This window comes from Osmerus eperlanus, chromosome 8 (genome assembly GCF_963692335.1).
Source record: "Osmerus eperlanus chromosome 8, fOsmEpe2.1, whole genome shotgun sequence".
Taxonomy (NCBI): Eukaryota; Metazoa; Chordata; class Actinopteri; order Osmeriformes; family Osmeridae; genus Osmerus; species Osmerus eperlanus.
The window spans coordinates 20,291,270-20,319,204 of record NC_085025.1 but is presented as its reverse complement, the minus strand read 5'-3'; the positions used below and the strand labels follow the sequence as shown (position 1 = coordinate 20,319,204).

General features: G+C 42.4%; 1 protein-coding gene across 2 annotated transcripts in view; it reads left to right on the top strand.

The window, feature by feature from the left end:
- Positions 1-27,935, top strand: part of extl3 (exostosin-like glycosyltransferase 3) — a 57,439-nt gene that overhangs the window by 20,899 nt on the left and 8,605 nt on the right. Inside the window, exons 2-5 of one of the 2 annotated variants that reach the window (XM_062468456.1) lie at positions 6,833-9,435; positions 10,036-10,163; positions 21,916-22,060; positions 22,213-22,341. In XM_062468456.1, the coding sequence (XP_062324440.1) occupies positions 7,297-9,435; positions 10,036-10,163; positions 21,916-22,060; positions 22,213-22,341 (2,541 nt within the window). In that variant the 5' untranslated portion in view covers positions 6,833-7,296. The remainder of the gene's footprint in view (positions 1-6,832; positions 9,436-10,035; positions 10,164-21,915; positions 22,061-22,212; positions 22,342-27,935) is intronic. The other variant, XM_062468457.1, reaches the window with a different exon arrangement.

Below are 27,935 nucleotides of genomic sequence, written 5' to 3'. Positions count from 1 at the left end.
CCTCATAGCTAAATCAAAACAAATAAATTTGGCAGACCGGTGTAAAAATTGACCTAATCTCTATGACTTAAACGTCCTTTTAAGTTTTCCCTTCTCGTGATATTTTCAGGCATTTAGCCTACTCATTGCATTCATTCATTAATAAAGAACCCCCTTTTAAGATTATTCTACGACGTTACCGGCAGTAGAAGATGGAATCGCGATTCAAACATTACCATCTGCTAACCGAAAAAATGCCCCCAAAAACGTAAATAAGCTTGACATTTATTTAGTGGAAAATCGATCATTCATAAAAAGCTCACTGGTAGCAACCATTGTCAGTAACAACGCAAAATGCGATATAGCCCTGTGTGGAGAAGCTGCCCCGGTAAATTCTACTACAGTACAGTACTAGACTACTGCTGTGTTTGTCTTGGTAGCGATTGCGTTGGTTGAATTCGATTGAACGTTCCGTTGTACGGTTTAGGCTGAATTTATTTTCATGAACAGATTGACAAAGTTTAGGCTGTGGCAATGAAGTTCAGGTTAGTAGTAAGATAGTTTCACTTACCTAGACTTTTGATTTAAGTAAGGGTAGTGCCGAACATGTTCTGTCGCCGTTTGACTTCCTAAACAGCTGTGTAGATGTTTTTGTAGTGTGTCTCGCGTAGCTAAGCTACAGCGTTGCAGTGAGCAACACTGGTTTGAAACCACAGGTAATGATAATTTCACCAACAAATCGTTTACTTGTAATGTAATATATAACAACAATAAATCCTACAACAAAAATATATTTGTGAGGAATGTTTATTTTAACGATTGAAAACAGATGCATCATACACCACTGTAGTATGTGTTGCCCGGGCAACAGAGGCTAATGTCATGCTAATGCTTCAGTGAAATAGTAGACTACCGTTTCCGAAAGTAGATGTGGGCCTACTTCCTTAATAATATCAGCTAATATTGTACATTACATTTCACAATAGTGTTTCACATCACAAAGTAAAACTAGAGAGGGTACAATTTCTGGGGAAATTGTAGGGTGTGCTTGCTTGCGTCGGTTGCACAGGGGTCCGTTTTTGAATGACATTTTTACAACTGATTTCTGTATATTTTATATGAAAATGCATACTTATTATTTATAAAGATTAAATAGATTTAAAAGCTTTTTTTTTTGCTGCTCATTTACAACTGAAAATATGAGTGAAGTGTAGAATGAAATAGATGTCTTCTCATTTCCCCTGCAAGAGGCAGCCTCATCGTTGAATCAAAACGAATACATTTGGCAGACCGGTGTAAAAATGGACCTAATCTCTATGACTTAAACGTCATTTTAAGTTTTTCCCTTCTCGTGATATTTTCAGGCATGTAGCTTACTCATTGCATTCATTCATTAATAAAGAACCCCCTTTGAAGATTATTCTACAACGTTACCCGGCAGTAGAAGATGGAATCGCGATTCAGACAGTCCCATCTGCTAACTGAAAATATGCCCCCCAAAACGTAAATAAGCTTGACATTTATTTAGTGGAAAATCGCTCATTCATAAAAAGCTCACTGGTAGCGATCATTGTCAGTAACAACGCAAAATGCGACATAGCCCTGTGTGGAGAAGCTGCCCCGGTAAATTGTACTACTACGGTACAGTACTAGTAGACTACTGCTGTGTTCGTCTTGGTAGCGATTGCGTTGGTTGAATTGGATTTAACGTTCCGTTGTACGGTTTAGGCTGAAATAAATTATTTTCATGAACAGATTGACAACGTTTAGGCTGTGGCAATGAAGTTCACGTTAGTAGTTAGATAGACTTTTGATTTAAGTAAGGGGAGTGCCGAACATGTTCTGTCGCCGTTTGACTTCCTACAGCTGTGTAGATGTTTTTGTAGTGTCTCGCGTAGGCTACAGCGTTGCAGTGAGCAACACTGGTTTGAAACCACAGGTAATGATCATTTCACCCACAAATCGTTTACTTGTAATGTAATGTCATAATAAATCCTACAACGAAAATGTATTTGTGAGGAATGTTTATTTTAAAGATTGAAAACAGATGCATCATAGACCACTGTAGTATGTGTTGCCCGGGCAACAGAGGCTAATGTCATGATGCTAATGCTTCAGTGAAATAGTAGACTACCGTTTCCAAAAGTAGATGTGGGCCTACTTCCTTAATAATATCAGCTAATATTGTACATTACATTTCATAATTGTGTTTCACATCACAAAGTAAAATTAGTAAATAGTTATCACCCTGGCCTCTTTGCTTGTGGCGTTCCTGCAGCTGCCTTGCAGTAAAGCTATAGTTAGCCTAGCTATCCCCCAAGTTAACAGATGTGAAACGAATGTTCTGCTACAGGTAGTGTTTTCGTGACGTTAGTGACGCAGTGACGTTAGTAACGTCAGTGACTGTGGCTATCAAATTAGCCACCGTTAGCTTCACTTTTCACCACAAAAACGCAATTTCTACTTAAACCATGCAACGGAACGTAAATAAAAATACAACCAACGCAATCGCTACCAAGACGAACCTTTTGACACCGCCGTTGTGTATGTAGTCCAAATATTGACTGATCCTTAGGGGGGCGAAAATAAACAATAAATAAATAAATATATATGTTAGAGAACAAAGGTTGTGCTCTCGCCGAAGGATGGAGCACACCCAATGAGTAAATAGTTATCACCCTGGCCTCTTTGCTTGTGGCGTTTCTGCAGCTGCCTTGCAGTAAAGTAGTGATGGGTCGTTCACGAACGATCCGGCTCTAAGAGCCGGCTCTTGAAGGTGAACGTCGGGAGCTGGCTCGCATATCTGAAGAGCCGACTCTATTTTCAATAGATTAATAAAGCCTATAAAAACGAAAGGATTATGAAATAATGAATTTTAATTGTATTTAAAATAATTGACTAATTCAAAGAACAACAAAAAAATACTTGTAGGCTTAAAGGCGCACACGATCATCCTCACATTCTGCTCCCGTCAATCCTGCATGAGGGAGGGCCGAGCCAACTCACACAGTCAGAGAGTAGTCAAAACTCGGAGGAGAGCCATGACAAATCAATTCATTTTTAAAAGTATGTGGTTACGGTTGAGTATGATTTAATTTAATAATTTAATTCAAATTGTTTTCACACCCTTCATAGTCAAATTCATAGTTAAAACATGTATTTTTTAAAGAGCCGTTCGGGAGCCAAAAGAGCCGCTCTTTTTGGTGAGCTGAGCCATACGAGCCGGCTCACGAAAAAGAGCCGGAATGCCCATCACTACAGTAAAGCTATAGTTAGCCTAGCTATCCCCCAAGTTAACAGATGCGAAACGAATGTTCTGCACGCGTGTTTTCGTGACGTTAGTGACGTTGGTAACGTCAGTGACTGTGGCTAGCAAATTAGCCACCGCTAGCTTCACTTTTCGCCACAAAAACTTAACTTGAGCCTAAACCATGCAACGGAACGTAAATAAAAATACAAGCAACTCAATCGCTACCAAGACGAAACTTTTGACACCTAGGTTGTCTATGTAGGCCAAATATTGACGAAGATTTAGGGGGGCAAAAAGAAATAAAAATAAGAATAATAATATATATGTGAGAGAACAAAGGTTGTGCCCTTGCCGAAGGCAAAGCACACCCAATTAATGGGCATTAGAGCAAAACAAACATTTAGTTTCCTTAAAATGTACATGATATGAAAGTATATTTACTAGGGGTGGGGGGGAAAATCGATGCACATTTGAATCACGATTCAGTCTCCTAGCGATTCATAAATGTAAAATTTCGTCTTTTTTTATATGTATTTCTTTAATTAAACCGCAAAAAATCGTGAATCCATTTTTTTTTGATTCGTGACCCCAAGAATCGATTTGAATCGAATCGTGAGGTACCAAAAGATTCCCACCCCTAATATTTACTAGTCTTGCTTTTTAAATGTTTTATGCCAAATATTCATCATACAGTATTTTCATTCCTTCTAGCCTGTGTTTAAAAACACAAAAAAATCTAAATTTAAAGATTTTTTAATCAAAAGAAACCTACAGTGGGTCTCTGGTAAGTCAATCACAATAAAAAGCTACATCAAAAGCTTGACTTTATTTCACTGAGAAGCAAAGTATGAAGTGCTCTTCTGTATTTTCACAAACAACATAGCAGTATATCAATTGCACCATATGCCCCTTGCAAGGGCTCTTTAATACAGTATGTTTTACTCAGTAATACAAATTAAAACAAAGTGCCTAAATGCATTTACAGTTTGATGTTATTAGGTTTTTGTAAAATAAACTGCACTGAAAGTTCTAAACATTTACATATTTGATACAAATATGAAATATGAAATAGAAAACGCAAATATATAGTGTATTATTGGATATACACAAAAAACATAAAAACTATTTACTATCATTAAAACATGAAAATATGGCTGAAGTGTAACAGTTCTGGGCGCAGCTCCCTTCAACCTCTACAAAATCTGTTATTAGTTTTAACAATCCAAAGCTTGTTCCTCCAGATCAGTGTTCTACACATTTCCCAACAAAACCAGACGCTACAGGGGCAAGACTTCTGCTACTAAACAGCCTAATGAACTTGTCCATATCTAAGGGATTGGCTCTTTTTGACTCCACACTAAGCACCCCAAGACCACTGAGCCGTTCATTGTTGTAGGTGCAAGACTTATTCAAAAGTGCTGTATACGGTAGGGGTGGAACGGTACACTGAAGTCACGGTTCGGTTCATACTCGGTACGAGTTCGGTACAACGGAAGGAAAAGCTAAACAAAACAGGTTCCTCTACGAGTGAATACGGCGCATTGAAGATGACATGTAAATTCCGATTGCGTCAGTAATTTTTTTGGCCCTATTTGTATGTGGATCTAATGGCTGGTTAAGCACTGTAGGGAGGAGAAGTTGAACTGTTTTTTTTTTGTCTCGTTCCAGTGATTGGCACACCTGGGTGATGGCGTCAGACATTTGTAGTCATTTAGCACGCCAGATGCGTTATATGCGTTAGCATGTTAGATGTATTTCCACTCAAATGCCCCACAACCAGTGACGTGCGGTGATGTCATTAAGAGGCTAGGCACTTGAATGGGCAGGTCCTCTATCTCTCGTGGGTCGCCACCACTCGCCATACTCGTCCTTAGTGCTGCTAGCTAGCCTATCTCTGACTCACGGCGACACCAATCAGAGCTTCAGAGCTACAGATTGGATGTTCCTAAAGAACACGAGTATCGAACAGTAGTTCCACATTGCATAAATTAATTTGCACGCAAGTTTTATTTATTTTTATACCGTGTATTCTCCGTATAATTTCATGCACGTACGGTTCGGTACGAATACATTTACATTTAGTCATTTAGCAGACACTCTTATCCAGAGCGACTTACAGTAAGTACAGGGACATTCCCCCTGAGGCAAGTAGGGTGAAGTGCCTTGCCCAAGGACACAACGTCATTTGGCACAGCCGGGAATCGAACTGGCAACCTTATGATTACTGGCCCGATTCCCTCACCGCTCAGCCACCTGACTCCACTACATGTACTGTTCCACCCCTAATAGGCAAGGGCGGAGCCAGACGTTGTGAAAATTAGGGGCTCAGCTCAAACCTATGTCCTAGTATCGGTTAGATGCGAGTGTAGATAGGTACCTCAACAAGTAATGCTTTGAGCACAAAAGGTTTTTTGTAGCTTTACGTAATATAAACATTACGTTGGAATCATTGTTATATTTGCTAAATGTATTTTACTATGAATATTATAATATTTAACTTGAATGTGTCTGTTTTGGAAACATTTGTGCCAAGAATTATGATACTAACTAGGGGTGGGAATCTGTTGGTACCTCACGATTCGAATCGATTCTTGGGGTCACGATTAATTTTTGTTTTTTGATTCAATATATTCTTACATTTGATTAAAGTTTGCTGTTTAGTGTTACTTGTTTCTGTTTGACTGTGATAGGCAGTTAAGTTGAAGAAAAAAATCCCATGGCATCAAAACCTTGAAATTTATTGTTTTTCTTGCAGTTTACTCAGTTTTTAGTAGTAAACTCATTGTTATAAAACAAATGCAATTGAATTTAGACTGACTGCAACCATTCAACTTATGACAGTCTTCTGTTATTATAATCAAAGCAGTCCTGAGACAAATAGAATAACTAGTTCATACAAAAATAACAATTAAACTTACAAGAATAAAAAAACATTTACAGAGATTTGTTTTTGAAAATCGATTTTTGAAATTTGTGAATCGATGTGAATCGCGAATCATATGTGAAATTAATTTTTTACCCCACCCCTAATACTAACCGTTCTCGGAAAAACCCGTTCGTCCTGCGCATTGATTCAGAGCGTGCACGGAGAGAGGGGGCTATACACAGACGGGTCCGTTGTAGTGAGAGAGAACGCGAGTGGGGCAAGAAGGGGCTGAGCGCATGAATACGCTGCACGCATGAAATGTTAATGTTAATCAGTTTAAAAAAATACGTTCATACATTTGTGTCGATTACATTTTTCATTGTGTCAGCCTGCCACAAATACATCAATGTATGGGAAACACTGAACTTTTGAGTACGAAATGTCTTCTGAGGGAACTCCCCAGTGGCACGCCGGGTAAAGCGCATACCATATGGGCTGAGGTCTTACCGTAAATATATATATATATATTTATATATATATTCTTAAAATTCTTGAAAAAAAGAACTGTCTGCTGATTTAAATAAAAGCCAGCGAGGAGGATGAAGCTGTTGTCGTTAATGAGGATATAAGATAGGGGGTAGAGATGCGGTTAATAGCATTCCTACCTTAAAATGTGAGATAACTTTGTTCTATGGTATGGTTTTGACTAATCCCGTTTTCTGTCTCTTCTGTTCCAGGTTTTGTCATTTAACATTTGATGAGGCTATATTGCTCCTTGATTAGTCCACCTTAGTGCCCTCATCATGGCCATGCGGAGAATTGTAGCTGCTGACCTCAAATTCCCACTGACTGTAGTGTGACCAGCCATGCCCTCCCTGTACCTCCTAATGAGGGACTCCCCTGTCCTTTTTTTCTGGACTCTGTGCTTACAAAGGTCTGCTGACTAGATACATATACCAGTTGTAAGATGACATGGACTTATCTACACTATGCCACTTTGGCAGGACAAAGGTGAAGACCATATTTTATTGAATAGGCAAAATAATTCCCAACGTGAATAAACTGAAACAGATGACCTAGTTCAAGGACAGAACATTTGATTGTGTAGTGCCCATTCCTCATTTTGAGGAGATTGCACCATGGCTGCTTATGCCCATATGTTTGTTTCGCCGGCGGGGCCAGGCGTGGAATAGCCGTGCCCATGATGCAGCGTAACGGTGGGTTGGGAGCCGGTGGTCAGCCGTGGGTTCTGCGCCGTGTGCGCCTCACCTGGCTTAGCTTTATGCTCTTCTTCATCCTGGTGTTCTTTCCACTCATCGCCCACTACTACCTAACCACCATTGATGAGGCGGGGGGCCCAGACAAGCGAATCTTTGGCCCGCGGCCTGGAGGTGAGCTGTGCGAGGCAAAGCATGTCCAAGACTTGTGCCGCATCCGCGAGTCAGTCAGTGAGGAGCTCTTGCAGCTGGAGGCCAAGCGCCAAGAGCTGAATGGTGAGATAGCTCGACTTAACTTGCGCATCGAAGCTTGTAAACGAAGTATCGACAGTGCTAAGCAGGACCTACTGCAGCTCAAGAATGTAATCAGCCAGACGGAGCACTCCTACAAGGAACTGATGGCTCAGAACCAACCTAAGCTCTCACTGCCTGTCAGACTGCTGCCTGACAAGGAGGACCCAGGGCTACCCCCTCCCAAGTCTGCCCGTGCATGCCGCCTGCGCTCCTGCTTTGACTATGCCCGCTGCCCTTTGACCTCAGGCTTCCCTGTGTATGTTTATAACACAGGGTCCTACCCCTGGGGTGAGCACCTGGACCCTTTGGTCAATCAGGCCTTTACAGCCTCAGTGAAAAGCAACATTTATGTGACTGATAACCCCAGCATCGCCTGCCTGTATGTGGTACTAGTGGGAGAGCTGCTAGAGTCCCCGTCTTCCCCCTTACCACCTCCCTCTGAGCTGGAGAAACAGCTTAAAGGTCTCCCATTCTGGCGGTCAGATGGGCACAACCACCTGCTAGTCCACTTGTCCAGGAAGTCCATGACTCAGAATTTCCTTTACAATGTTAGCACAGGGCGTGCAGCAGTGGCACAGTCCACCTTTCTGGAGCAGCAGTACCGTGAGGGCTTTGACCTAGTGGTCTCGCCATTAGTTCATGCCCTCTCCGAGCCCAACTTCCTCGAGGTGCCCCCACAAGTTCCCGTCAAGAGGAAGTATCTATTTTCCTTCCAGGGTGAGAGGGTGGAGTCTCTGCGCAGCAGCTTACAGGAGGGCCCACCCCAGACCTTTGAAGAGGAGATGGAGGGAGATCCGCCTGCAGACTACGACGATCGCATCATCGGAACCCTGAAAGCAGTACAAGACAGCAACTTAGACCAGGTTCTGGTGGAGTTCACCTGTAAGAGTCCTCAGGGTAGCCTGCCCACAGAATGGGCTTTGTGTGGCGAGAGGGAAGAGCGACTGGAGGTCCTCAAGCACTCTACCTTTGCACTGGTCATCTCCCCAGGTGAAGGTCAGTTGTTGGCCTCAGCAGGTTGTGGCATGAGGCTGTTTGAGGCCCTTGAGGTGGGTGCCATCCCTGTAGTGCTGGGGGACCACTCTAGACTGCCATACCATCAGCTTATCCGCTGGAGTGAGGCCACTGTAATGGTTCCCAAGCCCCGAATCACTGAGTTGCACTTTCTGCTACGTAGCCTATCAGACAACGATCTACTGGCCATGCGGCGGCAGGGACGCTTCTTGTGGGAGACCTACTTCTCCACCTCAGAAAATGTCCTCAGTACCATCCTGGCCAGCGTTAGGACCAGCATTCAAGTGCCCGCATCCCCCATTCGGGAAGAGCCTGCCCAGGAGATTCCCCACAAGGCTGGGAAGATGGCGGGCACCGACGCCAATCTGGCTGACAATGGAGACCTAGACCTGGGACCTGTAGAGACAGAGCCACCCTATTCTTCACCACGTTTTCTCCGCAATTTCACCTACACTGCTGCAGACACCTACCGGGCCTGGAACCGGGCCCCGGGCCCCTTTCACCTATTCCCCCATACCCCTCTTGACCCAGTACTGCCCTCTGAGGCCAAGTTCCTGGGTTCAGGCACAGGCTTTAGGCCCATTGGAGGGGGCACGGGCGGGTCAGGAAAGGAGTTTCAAGCTGCCCTGGGAGGGAATGTGCCGAGGGAGCAGTTTACAGTGGTCATGCTGACGTATGAGAGAGAGGAGGTCCTTATGAACTCTCTGGAGAGGCTCAATGGGCTGCCTTACCTTAACAAGGTGGTGGTGGTGTGGAACTCTCCTAAGCCCCCTTCGGAGGATCTGTTGTGGCCAGACATTGGCCTGCCCATTGTGGTGAGTACTGCTGCTGAGTACCTAAGACACCAGGTTATAGTTTATTACTGAATGGGAGAGAATGATATGTGAACCTGATTTAACGTCCCCACTCAATTCAGATGCTGTGACTTGTTATTTTCTGGCATTTCTGAGGCTGTTTGAATATGCACATTACATTAAACATATTGGATCTGCTTCTCTTGTTCTCTTTAAAGCTTACTTTGCAACTCTACTGAGCATTCACATCATCAGTTGTTATAAAATGAAATGGGAAAGATGTAGTTTGCAGGAAAGGTGTGCTTTTTATTTAGAACAAAAGTAAAATATCCAAGAATACAAAATCTCAATCCCCTATGAAAGGCTCAGTTTATGGGATTGTTGCAATAATGAATCAGGTCATTGCCTCACAGTTTAAAATCCAAAACACACATTTGTACAAGTAGGCATTATGAATAATTTTTCATCTTGCCGAAACTTGCCATGTTTGATTTGGGATAGCCTTTGATAATGGAGCAGTATTCAATTTGTCTGTGGTCCACTTATATTGGTGCCTCAAGTGCCCAAGTACTCCCTGTATAAATATAAGAGCAGTTCACTAATTCTCATCTCCTCCCCCAGGTCGTCCACACAGAGAAGAACAGCCTTAACAACCGCTTCCTTCCCTGGGATGCTGTGGAAACGGAAGCTATCCTTTCTATCGATGATGATGCCCACCTCCGCCATGATGAGATCATGTTTGGCTTTAGGTCAGTATAAATATACTGGTAGCTCAGTGTTTCCCACAGAATATGATTATATTTGTGGCGGTAGGCAGGGGCGGAGCCAGACATTGTAAAAATTAGGGGCTCAGCCCAAAGCTATGTCCTAGTATCGGTTAGATGTGAGTGTAGATAGGGACTATACAAAACATTTTGCATTAATTTGAGCGCAAACGTTTTTTGAGCTTAACATAATATAAACATTACATTGGACTCGTATTGTTATATTTGCCGAATGTATTTAACTATGAATATTATTATATTTAACTTAAATGTATCAGTTTTGGACACATTTGTGCAGAGAATTCTGATAGCCCTACTAACGGTTCGTAAACTCCGGATTGATTCTCCGGCCGAGGGCAAAAGCTGTTCACGCATTGATTCAGAGCGTGCACGGGGCTGAGTGCATCAATGCGCTGCGCGCAGCTCTACAATTAAGTTAAACCAAGCCAAGTTAAACAGTAAAAAAAAAAAAGTGGCAGTTAATTTTTTGGGGTGGCGGGTTGCCACAAAAAGATCTATGTATGGGAAATACTGTAGCTGTGTCAGGCTTGATCAGAATTTGTGTTTTAATAGTATCACTTGGCATGTTCACCCGTCCTGACAGAACCATATACATTATGCTATGTAGAAGTGATGTGAAACTGTCCAGTAACTTTTTGTGCTATGAAATTGGGACACTATGTATGAATAGTGCTGTCATTATTGAACAACTAATTTCTTACAACCCATTCACACACTCAAGATTTGGGTGAATGGGGTAATTTGTTGTGAATTATCCTCAAACTCTTCCAGGATTATCTTGACAATGTTTCCACACCTTCAATATCTCCTTCCGAAAATGTATGTAGCTGTTTTGAGCATTTAGGCTCTTAAAGCCTCTGTAGGATCCATAGAGTTATATTACTAGAGGCAGCTACTTTTGTCTTCTAAGATGGCGTCCCCATTCATTTCTATGAAAAGTGCTCAGTCAGAGCCTGTTTAAGGAGAGCCTTGCCACTCCCTATTAAGCCCCATTGCACCGAATTTGGCTGCAATTCCACCAGAGTTCCACTGGGGGTGATCGCGAGCGAGTGCATGTTGAATGGGAGTCTATGGAGCTAAACGGCTAAATTTGTCACTTTCGCCTGATTGTCGTTGAGAAATCTCCAATTTGATTGTAGTTTTTGAATGTTCAACATGGATTATAGGTCGAAAGTTGAATGAACGAGTACTTATGTCCTTTTGATTTCTTACAGGGTGAGTCGTTGTTGCCCATAACACGCTAGCATTCTGCTAATGAATGCTGATTGGTTAGTGAAGGACTGATACGACCAGAGCTCCTGCTTGATGGCATCCGAAGCGGAATCAGAATGTCAGAGCATTAGCAACATTAGCAACAACATTAGCAAGCCAAAACTCTTTCTAGCATGTGTATTGACAGGGAGAGCCTAACCTGTCAGCTGTGTTGTCGATGCCTTGAGAGAAAAAAGGAAGTGACCAGAGCTTGCCGTAAAGCAGTAGCTCTGGTCGTACAATGACATTTTCAAAGGCTTTTTAGAACAGAAAGGCGACTTTAAAAAAATCTAACAGCCAGCAGTGTGTATTTTTTTTGCCTCCCCTTTCTAATTCAGAATTCAAATTACTAGACAAAAGATTATATCCTGAGAAAAGTGGATTTTGAGGGGAATAGCTCCATAGACCTCCATTCATTCTGCACTCGCTCGTTAGCGCCCTCACATGGAACTGCAACCAGTTCAGAACCCTGAAGTTTCCCAAAAGTGGCAGTTCTCCCTATATTAGACTCTGGCTCAGTGGCGCAGGGAGGCATACGAGAGCGCGAAACCGGACCGCGCCATCTTTCCAGTTCCGGCTCTTCCGGTCTAGCGTTAAACAGTGGCTCGCTTTTTTCCTAGCTCCGAGACTCATGCACGCTTGCAACTAGCTGTACACGTCATACTTTGCGACAACCAGTCGAGAGTTTGTGAGCTGGAGCTAAGGCATTGCAGAGTACTGTCAGAATGTGGTACAAGTCCGATCAAGACGCACATGTGAACTTTACGAAAGTCAATACTATTGGTACTGTAGTATTATATGTGCAGGGCCTATACGTTGTTCTTTTTGCTTTGTGTTTTTAGTTTGACTGCTTAAGTATTGTGTGGGATTAAAGAAACTGTAAACTTGAATATCTGGCTCCGTCGTTGTTCTAGCTCGGCAAAGCAAGCTTAATTTAGCCTATAGGCTACCTATGTTACTATTATAATGATGATGAGTGTTGCTTACTATTACTAGCTTATTGTTAATGCCATCGTTGTGGTGTTAACTGACAAAGTTCTAACAATATAACGACCACAACAATATTGTGGTTATCAGACATGATTTATTAATATTTGTCTTTGCTCCATAATAACATGTCAACAATCTATAATGACACCGTAACATGCCACGATATTATAACTAATTATATTAGGCTATAATTACGTTTGTCATGCCATGAGCATAATATGCGTTCATTACAAAATGGTTAAATCTGCTTTAAAATAACGGAAATAAACTCTACAAACAACCGTCATGTATGTGTGCAACCATTTGTAAAACTTGCTACAATAAAGGCAGGCAACTGTACATTATCAAGTCCTTTCTCCTTGTTCTCATTCAGCTCAGGTAAATCAGCGATTTGCTTATGTTCCCTTTTGTGCTAGTCCCCTGTTCGTATCCGTGAGCACGTTTCCAGGAAACTTTTCTTGACGTAAGCAAATAAATGGGGTGCTAGTTTACCCATTTCAGATTGGTTTCAAACTTAGCAAAAGTCAGGAAAAATTATTCTATGAAAAAGCTAGTAGTATGAGCCAGGTTCGAGAATCAAACAAAAATTATTGGGGGAGATAGTTTTGTAAATGTTGACTGGAGTTAATAGAATAAAAACGACCGGAAGAGCCGGGTGCCTAACCGTAAATGCAATACCACCTACATCCACCGGGGGAGAGGGGTGGGGGTCTGGTAGAATCTGACTAGGGCTGCAACTCACGATTATTTTAATAATTGATTAATCTGTCGATTCTTTTTTTGATTTATCGATGAATCGGATAAAAATTGGGCTCAAGCCTTCGACGAGCACAACCATTGTTCTCTCATATATATTTATTATAATTATTTTCCCACCCCTAAGGATACCTGAGCATGCGTGCGAGGGGAGTCAGGTGGCTGAGCGGTGAGGGAATCGGGATAGTAATCCAAAGGTTGCCAGTTCGATTCCCGGCCATGCCAACTGACGTTGTGTCCTTGGGCAAGGCACTTCACCCTACTTGCCTCGGGGGAATGTCCCTGTACTTACTGTAAGTCGCTCTGGATAAGAGCGTCTGCTAAATGACTAAATGTAAAAATACCTCAATATTTGGACTACATAGACAACGTTGGTGTCAAAATGTTCGTCTTGGTCCCGATTGCGTTGCTTGTATAGGGATTTACGTTCCGTTGCACGGTTTAGGTTGAAATTAATTTTTTGGGGCGAAAAGTGGCTTGTAGAAGGGACCTCAGTACTAACCTAATGTCAAAACGTCAGCACACGTATAGCATAGATATATGGAGGACTAAAAGTGCCAAAATGAATTAAATAAATACACCATTAAATAATTACTTAAATGTGTCATTAATTAATTCAAATAGGAATTAAATACATAAATGTGTTCTTATATGTGTCATGAATTCATTAAAATCAGGTGGAGTCAGGTGGCTGAGCGGTGAGGGAGTCGGGCTAGTAATCTGAAGGTTGCCAGTTCGATTCCCGGCTGTGCCAAATGACGTTGTGTCCTTGGGCAAGGCACTTCACCCTACTTGCTTCGGGGGGAATGTCCCTGTACTTACTGTAAGTCGCTCTGGATAAGAGCGTCTGCTAAATGACTAAATGTAAATGTAAAATAATTAATTTAAGAAGAATCAGAATTCTGTTTATTCGCCATGTATGTTATACAAACACGGAATTTACTGTGGCAGGGAGGTGCAAAACACTAAACATATACAGATCTTAATTAAGTAAAAGTACAAATATAAAATAAAATATATATAAAAATAAGAATAGAATGAGCAGCGTGAATGGTCAACATAGTGCAATCGGATACTGAGAGAAAGTGGCTTATGCATACTGAATTGCCATTAGATGGACTTATAATAGTTAAATAAGTGAATGAATGTCAATGGGAGTCCTTGGCCTTGTTGAAGAGGCCAGTAGCAGATGGAAAGAAACTGTTCTTATGGCTTGAGGTTTTGGTCCTGATGGACCGCAGCCTTCTGCCAGAGGGGAGTAGCTGGAACAGGGAGTGACCAGGGTGGGAGGGGTCAGCCACAATCTTCCTCGCACGCCTCAGGGTCCTCGAGGTGTGCAGGTCCTCGAGGGTAGGCAGATTGCAGCCGATCACCTTCTCAGCAGTGCGGATGATACGCTGCAGTCTGCTCTTGTCCTTGGCAGTGGCAGCAGCGTACCAGATGGTGATGGAAGAGGTGAGGATGGACTCAATGAGGGCTGTGTAGAAGTGCACCATCATTGTCTTTGGCAGGTTGAACTTCTTCAGCTGCTGTAGGAAGTACATCCTCTGTTGTGCTTTTTTGGTGAGGGAGCTGATGTTCAGTTCCCACTTGAGGTCCTGGGAGAGGATGGTGCCCAGGAAGCGGAAGGACTCCACAGTGTTGACTGGGGAGTCGCACAGGGTGATGGGGGTGAGTGGGGCTGTGTTCTTCCTGAAGTCCACAACCATCTCCACTGTCTTAAGAGCATTGAGCTCTAAGTTGTTCTGGCTGCACCAGGTCACCAGGTTGGCCGCTTCCCACCTGTAATCAGACTCATCCCCGTCAGAGATGAGCCCAATGAGGGTGGTGTCGTCCGCAAACTTCAGAAGTTTGACAGACGGATGACTGGAGGTGCAGCTGTTGGTGTACAGGGAGAAGAGCAGAGGGGAAAGGACGCAGTCCTGAGGAGATCCGGTGCTGATGGACCGGGAGTCAGAGACTTGTGTTCCCAGCTTAACGCACTGCTTCCTGTCAGACAGGAAGTCTGTGATCCACCTGCAGGTGGAGTCGGGCATGTTCAGCTGGGAGAGCTTGTCCTGAAGCAGGGCAGGGATGATGGTGTTGAAGGCAGAGCTGAAGTCCACAAACAGGATCCTGGCATAGGATGCTGGGGAGTCCAGGTGCTGTAGGGTGAAGTGGAGGGCCATGTTAACGGCGTCATCCACAGATCTGTTGGCTCTGTAGGCAAACTGCAGTGGGTCCAGGAAAGGGTCTGTGATGGCTTTGAGGTGTGCCAGCACAAGGCGCTCAAAAGACTTCATTACCACAGAGGTCAGGGCGACGGGTCTGTAGTCATTGAGTCCTGTTAGCCTTGGCTTTTTGGGCACAGGGATGATGGTGGAGGACTTGAGACAGGCTGGCACATGGCATGTCTCCAGGGAAGTGTTAAAGATGTAGGTGAACACCGGCGACAGCTGGTCAGCGCAGTGCTTGAGGGTGGCAGGAGAGACAGAGTCCGGCCCAGCTGCTTTGCGGGGGTTCTGCCTCTTGAAAAGTCTGTTAACTTCACCCTCCTGAATGGAGAGAGTTGTCACTGTAGAGGGGGTGAGGGAGGAGGCCCCGTGGGTGGGAAGGGGTAGTTCAGGACAGTCCAATTGTCTTTCAAATCTACAGTAGAACTCATTCAGGTCGTTGGCCAGGCGGGAGTCGTTAGTGGAGTGGGGGGCTCTGGGCTTGTAGTTGGTGATCTGCCTGAGCCCTCTCCAGACAGAAGCAGAGTCGTTAGCAGAGAACTGACGCTTCAGTCTCTCTGAGTACAGTCGTTTAGCCTCTCACCGCCTTGCTAAACCTGTTCTTCGACTCCTTGAATCTGTCTCTATCCCCACTCCAAAATGCTTCCTCCTTCTCTGACCTCAACCTTCTGAGCTCTGCTGAGAACCAGGGCTTGTCGTTGTTGAAGTTCACCCTGGTGCGTGTTGGAATACAGCAGTCCTCACAGAAGCTGATGTATGATGTCACAGCCTCTGTGAGTTCATACAGACTATTGGTAGCAGTCGTGAACATATCCCAGTCAGTACAGTCCAAGCACGCCCGCAGATCCTCCATAGCCTCACTGATCCACTGTTTTGATATCCTCACAACAGGTTTACAGAGCTTTAATTTCTGCCTGTATGCAGGAATCAGATGGACCATGGTATGGTCAGAGTGACCCAGTGCTGCACGAGGGACGGCATGGTAGGCTCTACTGACTGTAGTGTAGCAGTGATCCAGAGTGTTCTCTTCTCTGGTTGGGCATTTGATGAATTCTGGTTGGGCATTTGATGAATATAAGTATTTCATGGTCCATTTACACAGCGCCCCCAGTCGATTGCGTTTACATTTCACATTTACATTTCACAACGTGTCGTGTTGCAGTGCTTCATTAATTGTGTTCTGTCAAACTCGCCCATAAAAGTCAGTGGGTTGGGCTAGCGCGAATCTAGTCTGATCCATTGCGTTGGTATGAAGTAGAGTGCCTGGATAGAGACGATGGAGGATCTTCATGAACTTTCTAGGGAGTTGGTGAGAGACGTTTTAGACTTAGCTGAGGATGTGGAGGACCTGCTGACTCAGAGCATGTAGCGAGTAAAGCAGAGGAACCTATTGAAGTTCTTGGAGTTATTTCCGCACTTTGCAATGCTACGGCTAATAATCAAGGGGAAGACTCGGTCCTGCTATCCCCCAAGTTGAGACAGTGTGCGAGGTGCCGGACCAAATGTCTAAAAACTTGCCCGGAGCTGCTGAGAGAAGCAGCGAATTTGATTGAGGAAGATGCTGATGCACCCTGGTACCAGAGTATAAATTTGCAGTCACTCTGTGATCACTATCTTGGTCGGAAAGTGTGGAAATAACTCCAAGAACTTCAGTAAGTTCCTCTGCTTTACTCGCTACATGCTTAATGAATAACACAGTTAATGAAGCACTGCAACACCACACGTTGTGAAATGTAAATCTGAAATGTAAATGCAACACGTTGTGAAATGTAAATGCAATCGACTGGGGGCGCTGTTTAGCGTTTGTAAATGGACCGTGAAATACTTATAGTGAAATAATTGTATATGTATTTTACATTAAATGAATTGGTATTTTAAGGAATTCATGACACATTTAAGAACACATTTATGCATTTAATTCCTATTTGAATTAATTAATGACACATTTAAGTACCGTAAATCCTCAAATAGTGTCCGGGGCTTTTATTTACATAGGCTGCACAGCGCACCGGCCTGTATTTGGGGCAGGCTTGTATTAGGGGCAGGCCTTTATTTCTTACTTACCGGTATCTTCTGTTATAGAATTGTATTATTTAAATAAAATAATGGGCATAATTACAGTAGGCTAATATCATTCATTGCATATGCGTTCAGCACTTCCTGCAACCATTTACCGATAGGCTACCGGTAGAATGAAACCAGTAGACCTATAGCTAATCAACTTTCTGGAGACTAACCATTTAGAAATTAATCAGTAATAAACCAGTGTCAGTCTTAAGATACATCGTTAATTGCAGATATTTTCCAATGTTCTCAATTACAATCAAGCAAGTCAAAAATTTCACTCGGCCAAAAAAAAAGTTTATCGCGTATAGCGCTTTATTTGCAGTGTCAACGTAACAATAAATATCTGGTCCTGTCAAAGGACAGCAATCACAGAACGAACAGGAGACAACCCAAATTAAACCAAATGGCCAGGACTTAGACTAGGTCTATCATATTACGCAACTACCAAATTCATCAGCAACATCTGAATGGGCATATAGCCATTAAGCTACGGTCAAATGGAGCAAACAAACTCCGAACTAAATGGACCTTGCAAAATAGGCCTACATCTAAACATAATACTTAGGTCTACATCCAAAGCTCACCAGTAATGAGGCAACATTTGTACAGCTATTCGGCGTCCCCCTCAACACCCTCTTCCCCATCCTCATCATCGAGAACAACAAGTTCATTATTAAGCAGCTCCTCTTTGTCGTTCTCCTCATCCTGGGCTACTTGCGTGCGGTTCTCCTCCCCCCGCTGCCGGAGCTGCGCCAGCGCATCCCTACCAGCGGCGCATGGCTGTCCCGCTTTGAAGCAATGGATGAGATCATCTTCACTCCCGTCATCTTTCAGTGTCAGTCCACAAACTTTGAAGGACTTTCGGATCATGTCCTTGTCCAGCTTCTCCCAGGCAGCGACTACCCAGTTCACGAGCAGGTGGCGGGCAGGGGCTCTCATGTTACCTCCAGCAGTATATTCTTTATCTGAGTCCCCGGCCATCCATAAATCATACGCCTCGTGTAGACTCTGCTTGAACGGCTGGTTCCACATAACATCTGGGGCTTGGATGTACTTAGTGCAGCCGCCAGGGATAACTGCAGTTGTGACATTATAGCCACATTTGAGTTCAGCCTTAGTGGCGGCGCTGATGTGGCATCGATATGCATCCCAGGCTAGGAGCCGTGGGGTGAAACTGAATTTCCCGACGACTGACTGTAGCCAGTCTGATGTCAGGCTGTCGTTCATCCAGCCATTCGCTGAAGTTGCAATCACAGCGCTTACTTTCTGTTGTTGCATTCGAGCCACTTCACGCACAGCCCCTTTGAAAACGATGTACGGCTTAAGTTTGGTACCATCGGCCTTGGCAGCCAGGATCACTGTGAGATGGCTCTTCTCATGCCCTGTAGTTTTTAAAGCCACGCTTTTGGCCCCTCGCTTATCCACCGTTGTGGACGACAGCATATCAAACCAGACTGCTGTTTCGTCCATGGCAATTATGTCTCTCTCCATAATATTTTTGGAGGCGATTACTTTTCCCACGTAGTCAATGTAGGAAACCAGCTTTTCAACCACCTGGTCTGGGTCTTTCTGAGACACCGTTGTACGTCTCCTTACTGAAAACCCATTGCGCTCCAGAAATCTCTGGAGCCAGCCCCTGCTTGCCACGAAGCTACAGTCTCCACTGTCCCTCACGGAGGGAAATATTTCCAAAGCTTTATTTTGTATCATCTTTCTAGTTACCCTAGAATGCCTATCGCGGACTGAAAAAATCAATTCGACCAGGCTGGTCTCCATATCCAGGCTAACCTTTTTCCTACCTCCACCTGCTAGTCGGGCTCTGTTCTTTTTGGTCGCATTGAATTCATTCTTCTGCTTCTTCCAATATCGAATTTGTTTTGGGTCTATATTAAACTCCTTCGCTGCCTTTTCTCCCGAATGTTCTTCTGCGAACTTTAAAACCTTCTCTTTGAATTGTATGTCGAATTTTCGCCTTGGCGCCATAGTGCACTGCTTTATTATCTCTTTGAAAAAAGTAGCCTAGCCAACTAAAACGTTAAAGATAAACAACAGTAGGCTACGATACGTGCATTTAGGCTAAACAATAACAAATTCGCCTAGTAGGCCTACGTGGTAAAATGTCTTTTTTTATTGGCAACAGTCCATGAAATTAGCCAATAACATTAAACATGAGAACATGTATTTATGAAATATTACTTTAACATTTTTTATTTTTTTTACCCCCGGCCTGTATTTGGGGCCCGGCCTTTATTTGTCCGTATAGACCACGCCCCCGGCTACTATCTGAAGCCCGGCCTTTAATTGAATCCCGGTCTTTATTTGAGGATTTACGGTAATTATTTAATGGTGTATTTATTTAATTCATTGTGGCACTTTTAGTCCTCCATACAAATACGCCGTTTAGTAAGACAGACATATCAGCGAACCCTCAGCATTAGTACTGTACTTAAAAGTGTAGGAAAGATTGGCGTCATGGAGCCGACCAGCTAAATACTTTTTTTAGCATTAACGTTGCTACCTGCATATACCTACAGCTGGCAGCTGTGCTCCATTTTGCTAAAGCAGCTAACCAGTCGAAGGGCGTACAAAAATACAGGAGTACACCCAACAATTTCCCCAGAAATTGTACCCTCTCTAGTTTAGTGTGAAATGCACCCACAACTTGGATGACTTAGGTCGTACTGATTTCTCTGCCTCCGCCATGTGTTTCAGAACAACGTTACGGGTCTCTCCGATGGTCTTTCCTCTACCTCCGTTCTGTTTTTGGTGTGCTCACGCCTTCGGCGAGCACAACCATTGTTCTCTCACATATATATTACAGGGCTCGATAAGTCTTTGGTTTTTTGTAACAATGATAAATTACAACTTTTGGAGGGGGGGACAGTAAAAATTGTCTTGGGGCCAGTAAGTTTCAAACCCACTGGGGCCAGTGTCAAAAAATGTTAATGTTGAGCCCTGTATTATTATTATTCTTTTCCCACCCCTAAGGATCCCTTAATATTTGCGCTACATAGACAACGCCAGTGTCAAAAGGTTTGTGTTGTTTATGATTGCGTTGCTTGTATTTTTATTTAAGTTCCATTGCACGGTTTAAGTTGAAATTAAGTTTTTGTGGCGAAAAGCTCCTTTTGTCGTCAAAGGGAATCAGTGCAAGCCCAACGTCACAACGTCAGCACACGTTAGCAATGACACATAACTACGACGTGCATAGATGTAGTAAGACTGTTGCGCACAGTACTGGCAGGATCATACATTTAGGTAATTCAAGACTTGCATGTACAGTAAGTAATTTCACATGAAATAATGTATTTAAACTCAAGCTTTGAAAGAAAGGTTTTTCATTTTCGGCGCATTCAAACAATCCCCTTAAGTTTGGCTAGCAACAGCAGCTAGGCTACCTTGCTCGTAGCACAATTTACCGAGGTCAGCTTCTCCACCGTGCAGGGCTCTAGTCTAAGATCAAATGGTCGTATTTGGCATTGTTATTTGACAATGATCGCTTCCATCAAACTTCTTTTGAATTAGCCATTTCCCCCTAAATAAATGTCAAGCTTATTTACATTTTTGGGGGGCATATTTTCAGTTAGCAGATGTTACTATTTCAATCGCGATTCTATCTAATACTGCCGGTGACAACGTTGTTACTTAGAATAGATTGTTTCAAGGGGGTTCAGCTTGTTTCAAAGGTGGTTCTTAATGATTTAATGCAATATGAGTGGGCTAAAAGCTTGAAAATATCCCTACTGTAGAAGGGAAAAACTTAAGGTGACGTTTAAGTCATATTGGTTCATTCTACATTTACCTTTAGTCATTTGACGCCCGTATCCAGAGCGACTTACAGTAAGTACAGGGACATGCTACACTTCACTTTCTGTATTTTGAATTGTACATGAGCAGCAACAAATGTAGGCTATGCTTTTAAATCTATGCAATCTTCATAAATAATAAGTAGGCATTTTTATATAAAATACACAGAAATATCAGTTGTAAAAATTACAGTTAATAAACGGACCCATCTGCAACCGATGCAAGCAAGCACACCCTACAATTTCCCCAGAAATTGTACTCTCTCTAGTTTTTTTTTTTTTTGCTCAGCTCCTCGTTCAACTCAAATTATTTTTTTTTTATACTCAAACATCTCCGCGACTTATTGAGTGACGTAATAGTCGCGCGACACAACAAATTGATAATGAAATTCGTTGCCAACTCTTTTAATAATCGATTTTTTTTTTATTCGTTGTTGCAGCCCTAGATATGACCCAAAATATTTCAAAGATTTAATTGGAGGAATCTAGTCAAATGAAGATATTCTTCTCACACAGTCATCCTCTCTCAACATTTCACCAAGAGTGGTTGTGAAAACTCTGCACCTGCCTTTCTGTCTGTCTTGCTTTGCTACTTTTTCAATCTTCTTTTCCCCGCCCTGATTGTGTCCTCAGGGTGTGGAGAGAGGCTAGGGATCGGATTGTGGGTTTTCCAGGTCGCTTCCATGCCTGGGACGTCAATCACCAGTCATGGCTCTACAACTCAAATTACTCCTGTGAGCTATCGATGGTCCTGACAGGCGCTGCGTTCTTTCACAAGGTCAGAACCCCCATAGCTTCCTTTGCCCATTTTCCATTCTCTCAAATACTTCTTTGTCTACAGCATCAACATTCACCCTTCCTCTTCTGCTCTCAGTATTGTTTACCTATATATTGATGTCTAAATTCGTTTTCCATGTGGATGCTTTGTAGTACTACGCTTACCTGTACTCCTACGTGATGCCCCAGGCCATCAGGGACATGGTGGATGAGTACATCAACTGTGAGGATATTGCCATGAACTTCCTAGTTTCCCACATAACACGCAAACCGCCCATCAAGGTCAGTGGAATAGTGTGGAATGTTCTTGTAGTTTGAGTCTGCTAGTAGCAAAGATTGAATTAGCATCAAACTTTATGTCCTCAGCAGTGTTGGGGGAAGTTACTCAAAAAAGTAATACATTAGTTATTACTCTTCAGTAAAAGTAGTGTGATTAAGTTACATTATTACTTTCTGTACAAAGTAATATTATTACTTATTATATTACTTTTACTCAGTGTGCGAATTACGGAGGGGGTTTGATCGCCCTAATTAAGAATTGGACCCCTCCAAAAGAGGTAAACACAACAGGTCGGGGGGTTCGATACATTTATATATCGCGCTTACCTGTAATCGTAAATATTACTTTACACCCTGGAGAAGAAGTTGATCCCCCGATTGTCATTGTATAATTCGCACTCTGCTTTTACTATTACTTTTAGTAGCCAGTTGTGTAAACGGGTCGCCATCTCTTTTATGGTTTAAAGTGGATTTTTCGCTAGCTTCCAGCTTCGTTTCTCTGTGGAAACTTTCGAGAAGTTTGAAGTGCTGTTTTGGCAGTAGATAATATTTTGTTGGGGCACAGTAACTTGATTTAACATTTAACTTTATTGTTTTTTTTCCTATATCTTCAATGAAAGCGAAATAGTGTGAATATTTCCACCCCGAAAACGTAACACGTTCTGCGGCCATGATTGCTGTTGTGTTTTTTACCTGCAGCGTGATCCAAATGCAAACTGTCAAGCTACTGCACCCAAAAAGTGTCGTTAGGCAACAATCTGTATTTATAAGCCTATTTAAGTCATTTGCTGAATTAATGCAGTAACTTGGACAAGTTACTTAAATAAATAACTGTAATAATATTACTCAATGTCAAAAAGTAACGTGTTATATTATTTCTTACTCACTTAAGTAATAATACTAGGTAACGTGTTACCCCCAACACTGTTCCTCAGTGACTTGTATATGTATCTTTTAACTTATTATCAATTATCCTAGTGCCTGATATCTCCAATAGTTAATGCATCTGACAGAGCTGCCAACATACACGATTTTGGCGTAGCAGATACGATTTCCAGGCCCCAATAGGGGTTATGCGGAGTGCCCAGGAAACTAACCGGAAAACAGATGTAATCATTTCCGCTGCTGTGCTAACCAAACGGCAAACCCAGCTAGTTCACACAATCAATAACATTATATCATTATGAGCATTTTGGGCATTTAAATTATTTCACTTTGAAGACCATGTATTTATCCAAACCGTTTAAGTACCAGATGCGGGAAAATCCGAACAGGGATTTTTACTGCGTATCTCAGTGTGAAATGTCCGGATGACCTGATGTCGTACCACCTGGATAAATGCAGAATTCCCATATATCTTGAAAGCTGCCCTCCTCTACCTTTTTGGTGTAAAATTTACCGACTTGTAAAATTATTTACTTTGTGACATGACGCGAACGAGACGTGGCTGCCGCCTACAGTAGCCTAAGACTATGCAGTCTAACGGGCGAGCCATTCTCACTCAAAAAAAGACTATCATGACCCAAATCAAAATTCAGAGTCGACAGATCAATGGGGAATCGCTTTTTATTCTATAGGCTGCCATCCTCGACCTTTTTGCATCTTGTGTAAAACAGCACCATTTCAGCATAGAGCGTACAGATCCGGAAGTGTTGATGTCTGTTTTTACCGAATACGGAATTGTTTTCCGCATAACCCCTATTACACTGCTACGCTTGACTTGAATATCCTACGCATCCTACGCATTACCCAACAAATCGATGTCATTCTTTTAGCAGGCAGCCACGTGCATGTGTTGACATCCAAACAGCCGTAAAGCTTACATAAGCCGTCTTATGATTCGTCCCTTGCGTTGGCAAAGAGCCAATACGATCGGCCGTACTTAATTTTTTTTAATGCCGTCACTACTTTTAACAGGATGCTATGCTGTTTTCTAGTTTAAGGATTCCCGCTGTTGATGAGGAATTCTATAATACAATTGGCAGCTTGCACATTGACTACTGGTTGTTTTTCATATTTCATATCAGCATTCTTTACACACACATAGGTAAGGTACATACAGTTGGCAGCTGCTAGCTTGTGATGAACTTGTGTTAATATCTGTGAATATGAACACTTTTATACAAAGTTGCACAGGCACCGTGAGGGTTTCTACCTTTTCCCATTATAATTGTTAAATCTAAGAGACTATAACATCAGCTAGATAACTAGGTATAATTTCATGCAGATCGAACTCTTCCATTTAAATCGTTTAAGGTTATTTAAAGTTTTCTTATCTAGCTAGTTAGATAGCATAGCAACTAGATTACCATAGCAACCAGAAACATTTAGTCATTTAGCAGACGCTCTTATCCAGAGCGACTTACAGTAAGTACAGGGACATTCCCCCGAGGCAAGTAGGGTGAAGTGCCTTGCCCAAGGACACAACGTCATTTTGACACGGCCAGGAATCGAACCGGCAACCTTCTGATTACTAGCCCGACTCCCTCACCACTCAGCCACCTGACTCCCTGTGAAAGAAACACAACTTGAGCTGCAAAGTTTAATTTCTCAAAATCAGCTCAGCAATAAAAAGCAGTCTTGGGTTCAAAGTGATTACAACCACTTGTATGATGTTAAATGGATCCACATAGACATTAAACAATCCTCAGAGAAATAATGTGAAATCAACGGAGCAAGGACTTACTACTCTGATATGAATGTAATGTTAGCGAATGAGGGGGGTGAGAAGCCCCCTTCCTTGTTAATATTTAGTCTCTGCTGTTCGTCCAAATCTATTCTTGAGGTTCAAAAAAATTTGGCTTTGAATGTGAGTAGTCGATCGCGTTATCTTCTGTCCCGTCGTTTGAAATAAACCTTTTAGCTCCGGCATTGGTCTCCCATTATTTATCACGTCAAGTTTCGATTGAAAGTCCAGTTTCCAGGCTCTCGCACGCGCCTTCATTGAGGCAGAGGCACTGTTTGCCTCCCCTCTGCTTTTTCACTGCGGTTTTATGTCGGATCAGACTAGTTATACACATACGTAAAATACATTTCCTATTCTATGGATAGAAAGGACATATAATAAAAGTGTCTAGAAATATTACAGTGGTGACAGACAACGAGAAAACAAAAGGCATGTGCTCAATCCAGTTTGTGAGGGATTGAACATTCTGAGATGAGGCGCAGCTCGTTGCTGCCTCACATCGCATGTCTGTTTGAACAGGACATGCGCAAATTCAGCGATTTTGATTATAAAAATGCGTAAAATGATTGGAATCATCCAGAAATTACATTTATATCACAGATCAGTAGAGAAATGTTAATATATATATATAAATTGGGTGCGCTTTGCCTTCAGCAAGAGCACAACCTTTGTTCTCTCACATATATATTATTGGGTGCATGTGCTCACGCCTTGGGCGAGCACAACCATTGTTCTCTCACATATATATTATTATTGTGAGAATGCTTAACAGCATTCTCACAATAATAATATTGAATTGTTTTCCTGTTTCTCTTTCTTATTGTTGGAATGCTGAAGCAGCACTCCAAGTATTGTTCTTTGAATCTTCAATCAACTTATTGTTGGAAACAAATCGTGACCAAAATTCAAATGCATTTGCAGAAATTATTTTTCATTTTAAGAATGTGTATGCATTATTTGACTCAAATGAAATTAGTAATCAATCATCCTATTTGCATTTTAATTTTCTTCTTCAAGAGTGCTCAATCTTTCACTTAATTAAAATGAAAAAGAAATAGACATTTGAGATTTAATTTTCAAAACATGCCCCAGCAAATAGATACCAAAATTCATTTTGAAATGTAAAATTTGAAAATTAAAATGCATTTGTAGAAATGCAAAATGAACATACCAAAATTCAATTTGAAATGTAAAATTTGAAAATTAAAATGCATTTGCAGAAATGCAAAATGGAACGAAAAAGCATTCTGAGCGGGGCAGCAGAGTGACGTCAGTAGCCGCTCTTCAGCTCCCTGCTGACCGAGCTACCCATCTTGTTCGGTAGGGGCCGGTGTGCACATCTGCATTACATTGCAAATGTGCCGGGAAATTGATTGAATTGCCGGGTCTTTAGAGGACGCATCACAGACTGAGCAACTTTGTCAAACAATGACTAAAACAGTGGCAGAGCTACTATTAATGTGTGACTGTGATTTACTATGTAAATCTGTGACGGCAGAGTATGCAGCCAAGCTCTCTATGACTTGTTCTACTCGGTCACGGGCATCAGACTCAGATATATTATTAGATTCTACCTGCTCATCTAATTCTAACAGTGTTTGCACAATTTGAGGGAGCACCATGATCTGTGATGCGTCCTCTAAAGCAGCGGTCCCCAACCTTTTTTGCGCCACGGACCGCTTTCATGTAAGACATATTTTCACGGACCGGCAGGGACGGACTGGGAGGAAAGATAGGCCCTGGACAGCTGCACTGCTAATGCATGCACATTCTGGGTTTGATGTGATCATAGTTAGTGACTTCCACACCTAATGCGAGCACGCAGAGCGCGCGAGAAAAATAATTAAGCTGATTTGAACAAAAATTAGTTTTTGTAGTTTTATGTAAAATAAACTGCCGTTTTTTCAATTTACAAAACCATGTCTAGTGAATGTGATGTATTTTTGTCTCTTAATTTTTCAGCCCCATCTTAAGTTTCTTAGCCTGGTTTTCCATCGTTATATTGTTACTAGCTAGCTTTCAATGTGTCAGTCCCACTGTTGTGTGTAAACAAGACTATAAGCTACGACAGTGACACCCAAAGTGCGTTCCTTATATCCAGTTTAGGCCTATTCCATAATTTAGTTTGATTGCTGTAACGGCAGAAAATCCCGCTTGATGTTGGAAATGGAAGCAGGGATTTCAGTGCTTTAGTGGCGATCTCAGGATAGCCTTCATCCAAAACACGAGTTGTTGTCTCAAACAGGCTTCATTGAGTGGTAACAATCACTTGTCATGTGTCAAGAGGAAGAGACGCGCATGATACCGCTCAATAAAGCCCACAAACTTGCAAAAAATTGAGTAAACAAACGTCTTTGCAGAGCTTTTTTGCTCAGGGGAAAAGGCCCACGGAGAAGGAGATAATCCGGTCATTTTTCAGAATAAAACGTCTTTCAGACTCTGATAATCAATTAAAAGGAAATAATGTTATTAATTCTTTTTTGTGCGGCCCGGTACGAAATGACCCACGGACCGCTACCGGTCCGCGGACCGGTGGGCACCGGTTGGGGAACGCTGCTCTAAAGACCCGGCAATTCAATCAATTTCCTGGCACATTTGCGATGTAATGCAATGCAGATGTGCACACCGCCCCCTACCGAAAAAGATGGGTAGCTCGGTCAGCAGGGAGCTGAAGAAGAGCGGCTACTGACGTCACTCTGCTGCTCCGCTCAGAATGCTTTTTCGTTCATTTTGCATTTCTGCAAATGCATTTTAATTTTCAAATTTTACATTTAAAATAGAATTTTGGTATGTTCATTTTGCATTTCTGCAAATGCATTTTAATTTTCAAATTTTACATTTCAAATTGAATTTTGGTATCTATTTGCTGGGGCATGTTTTGAAAATTAAATCTCAAATGTCTTTCTTTTTC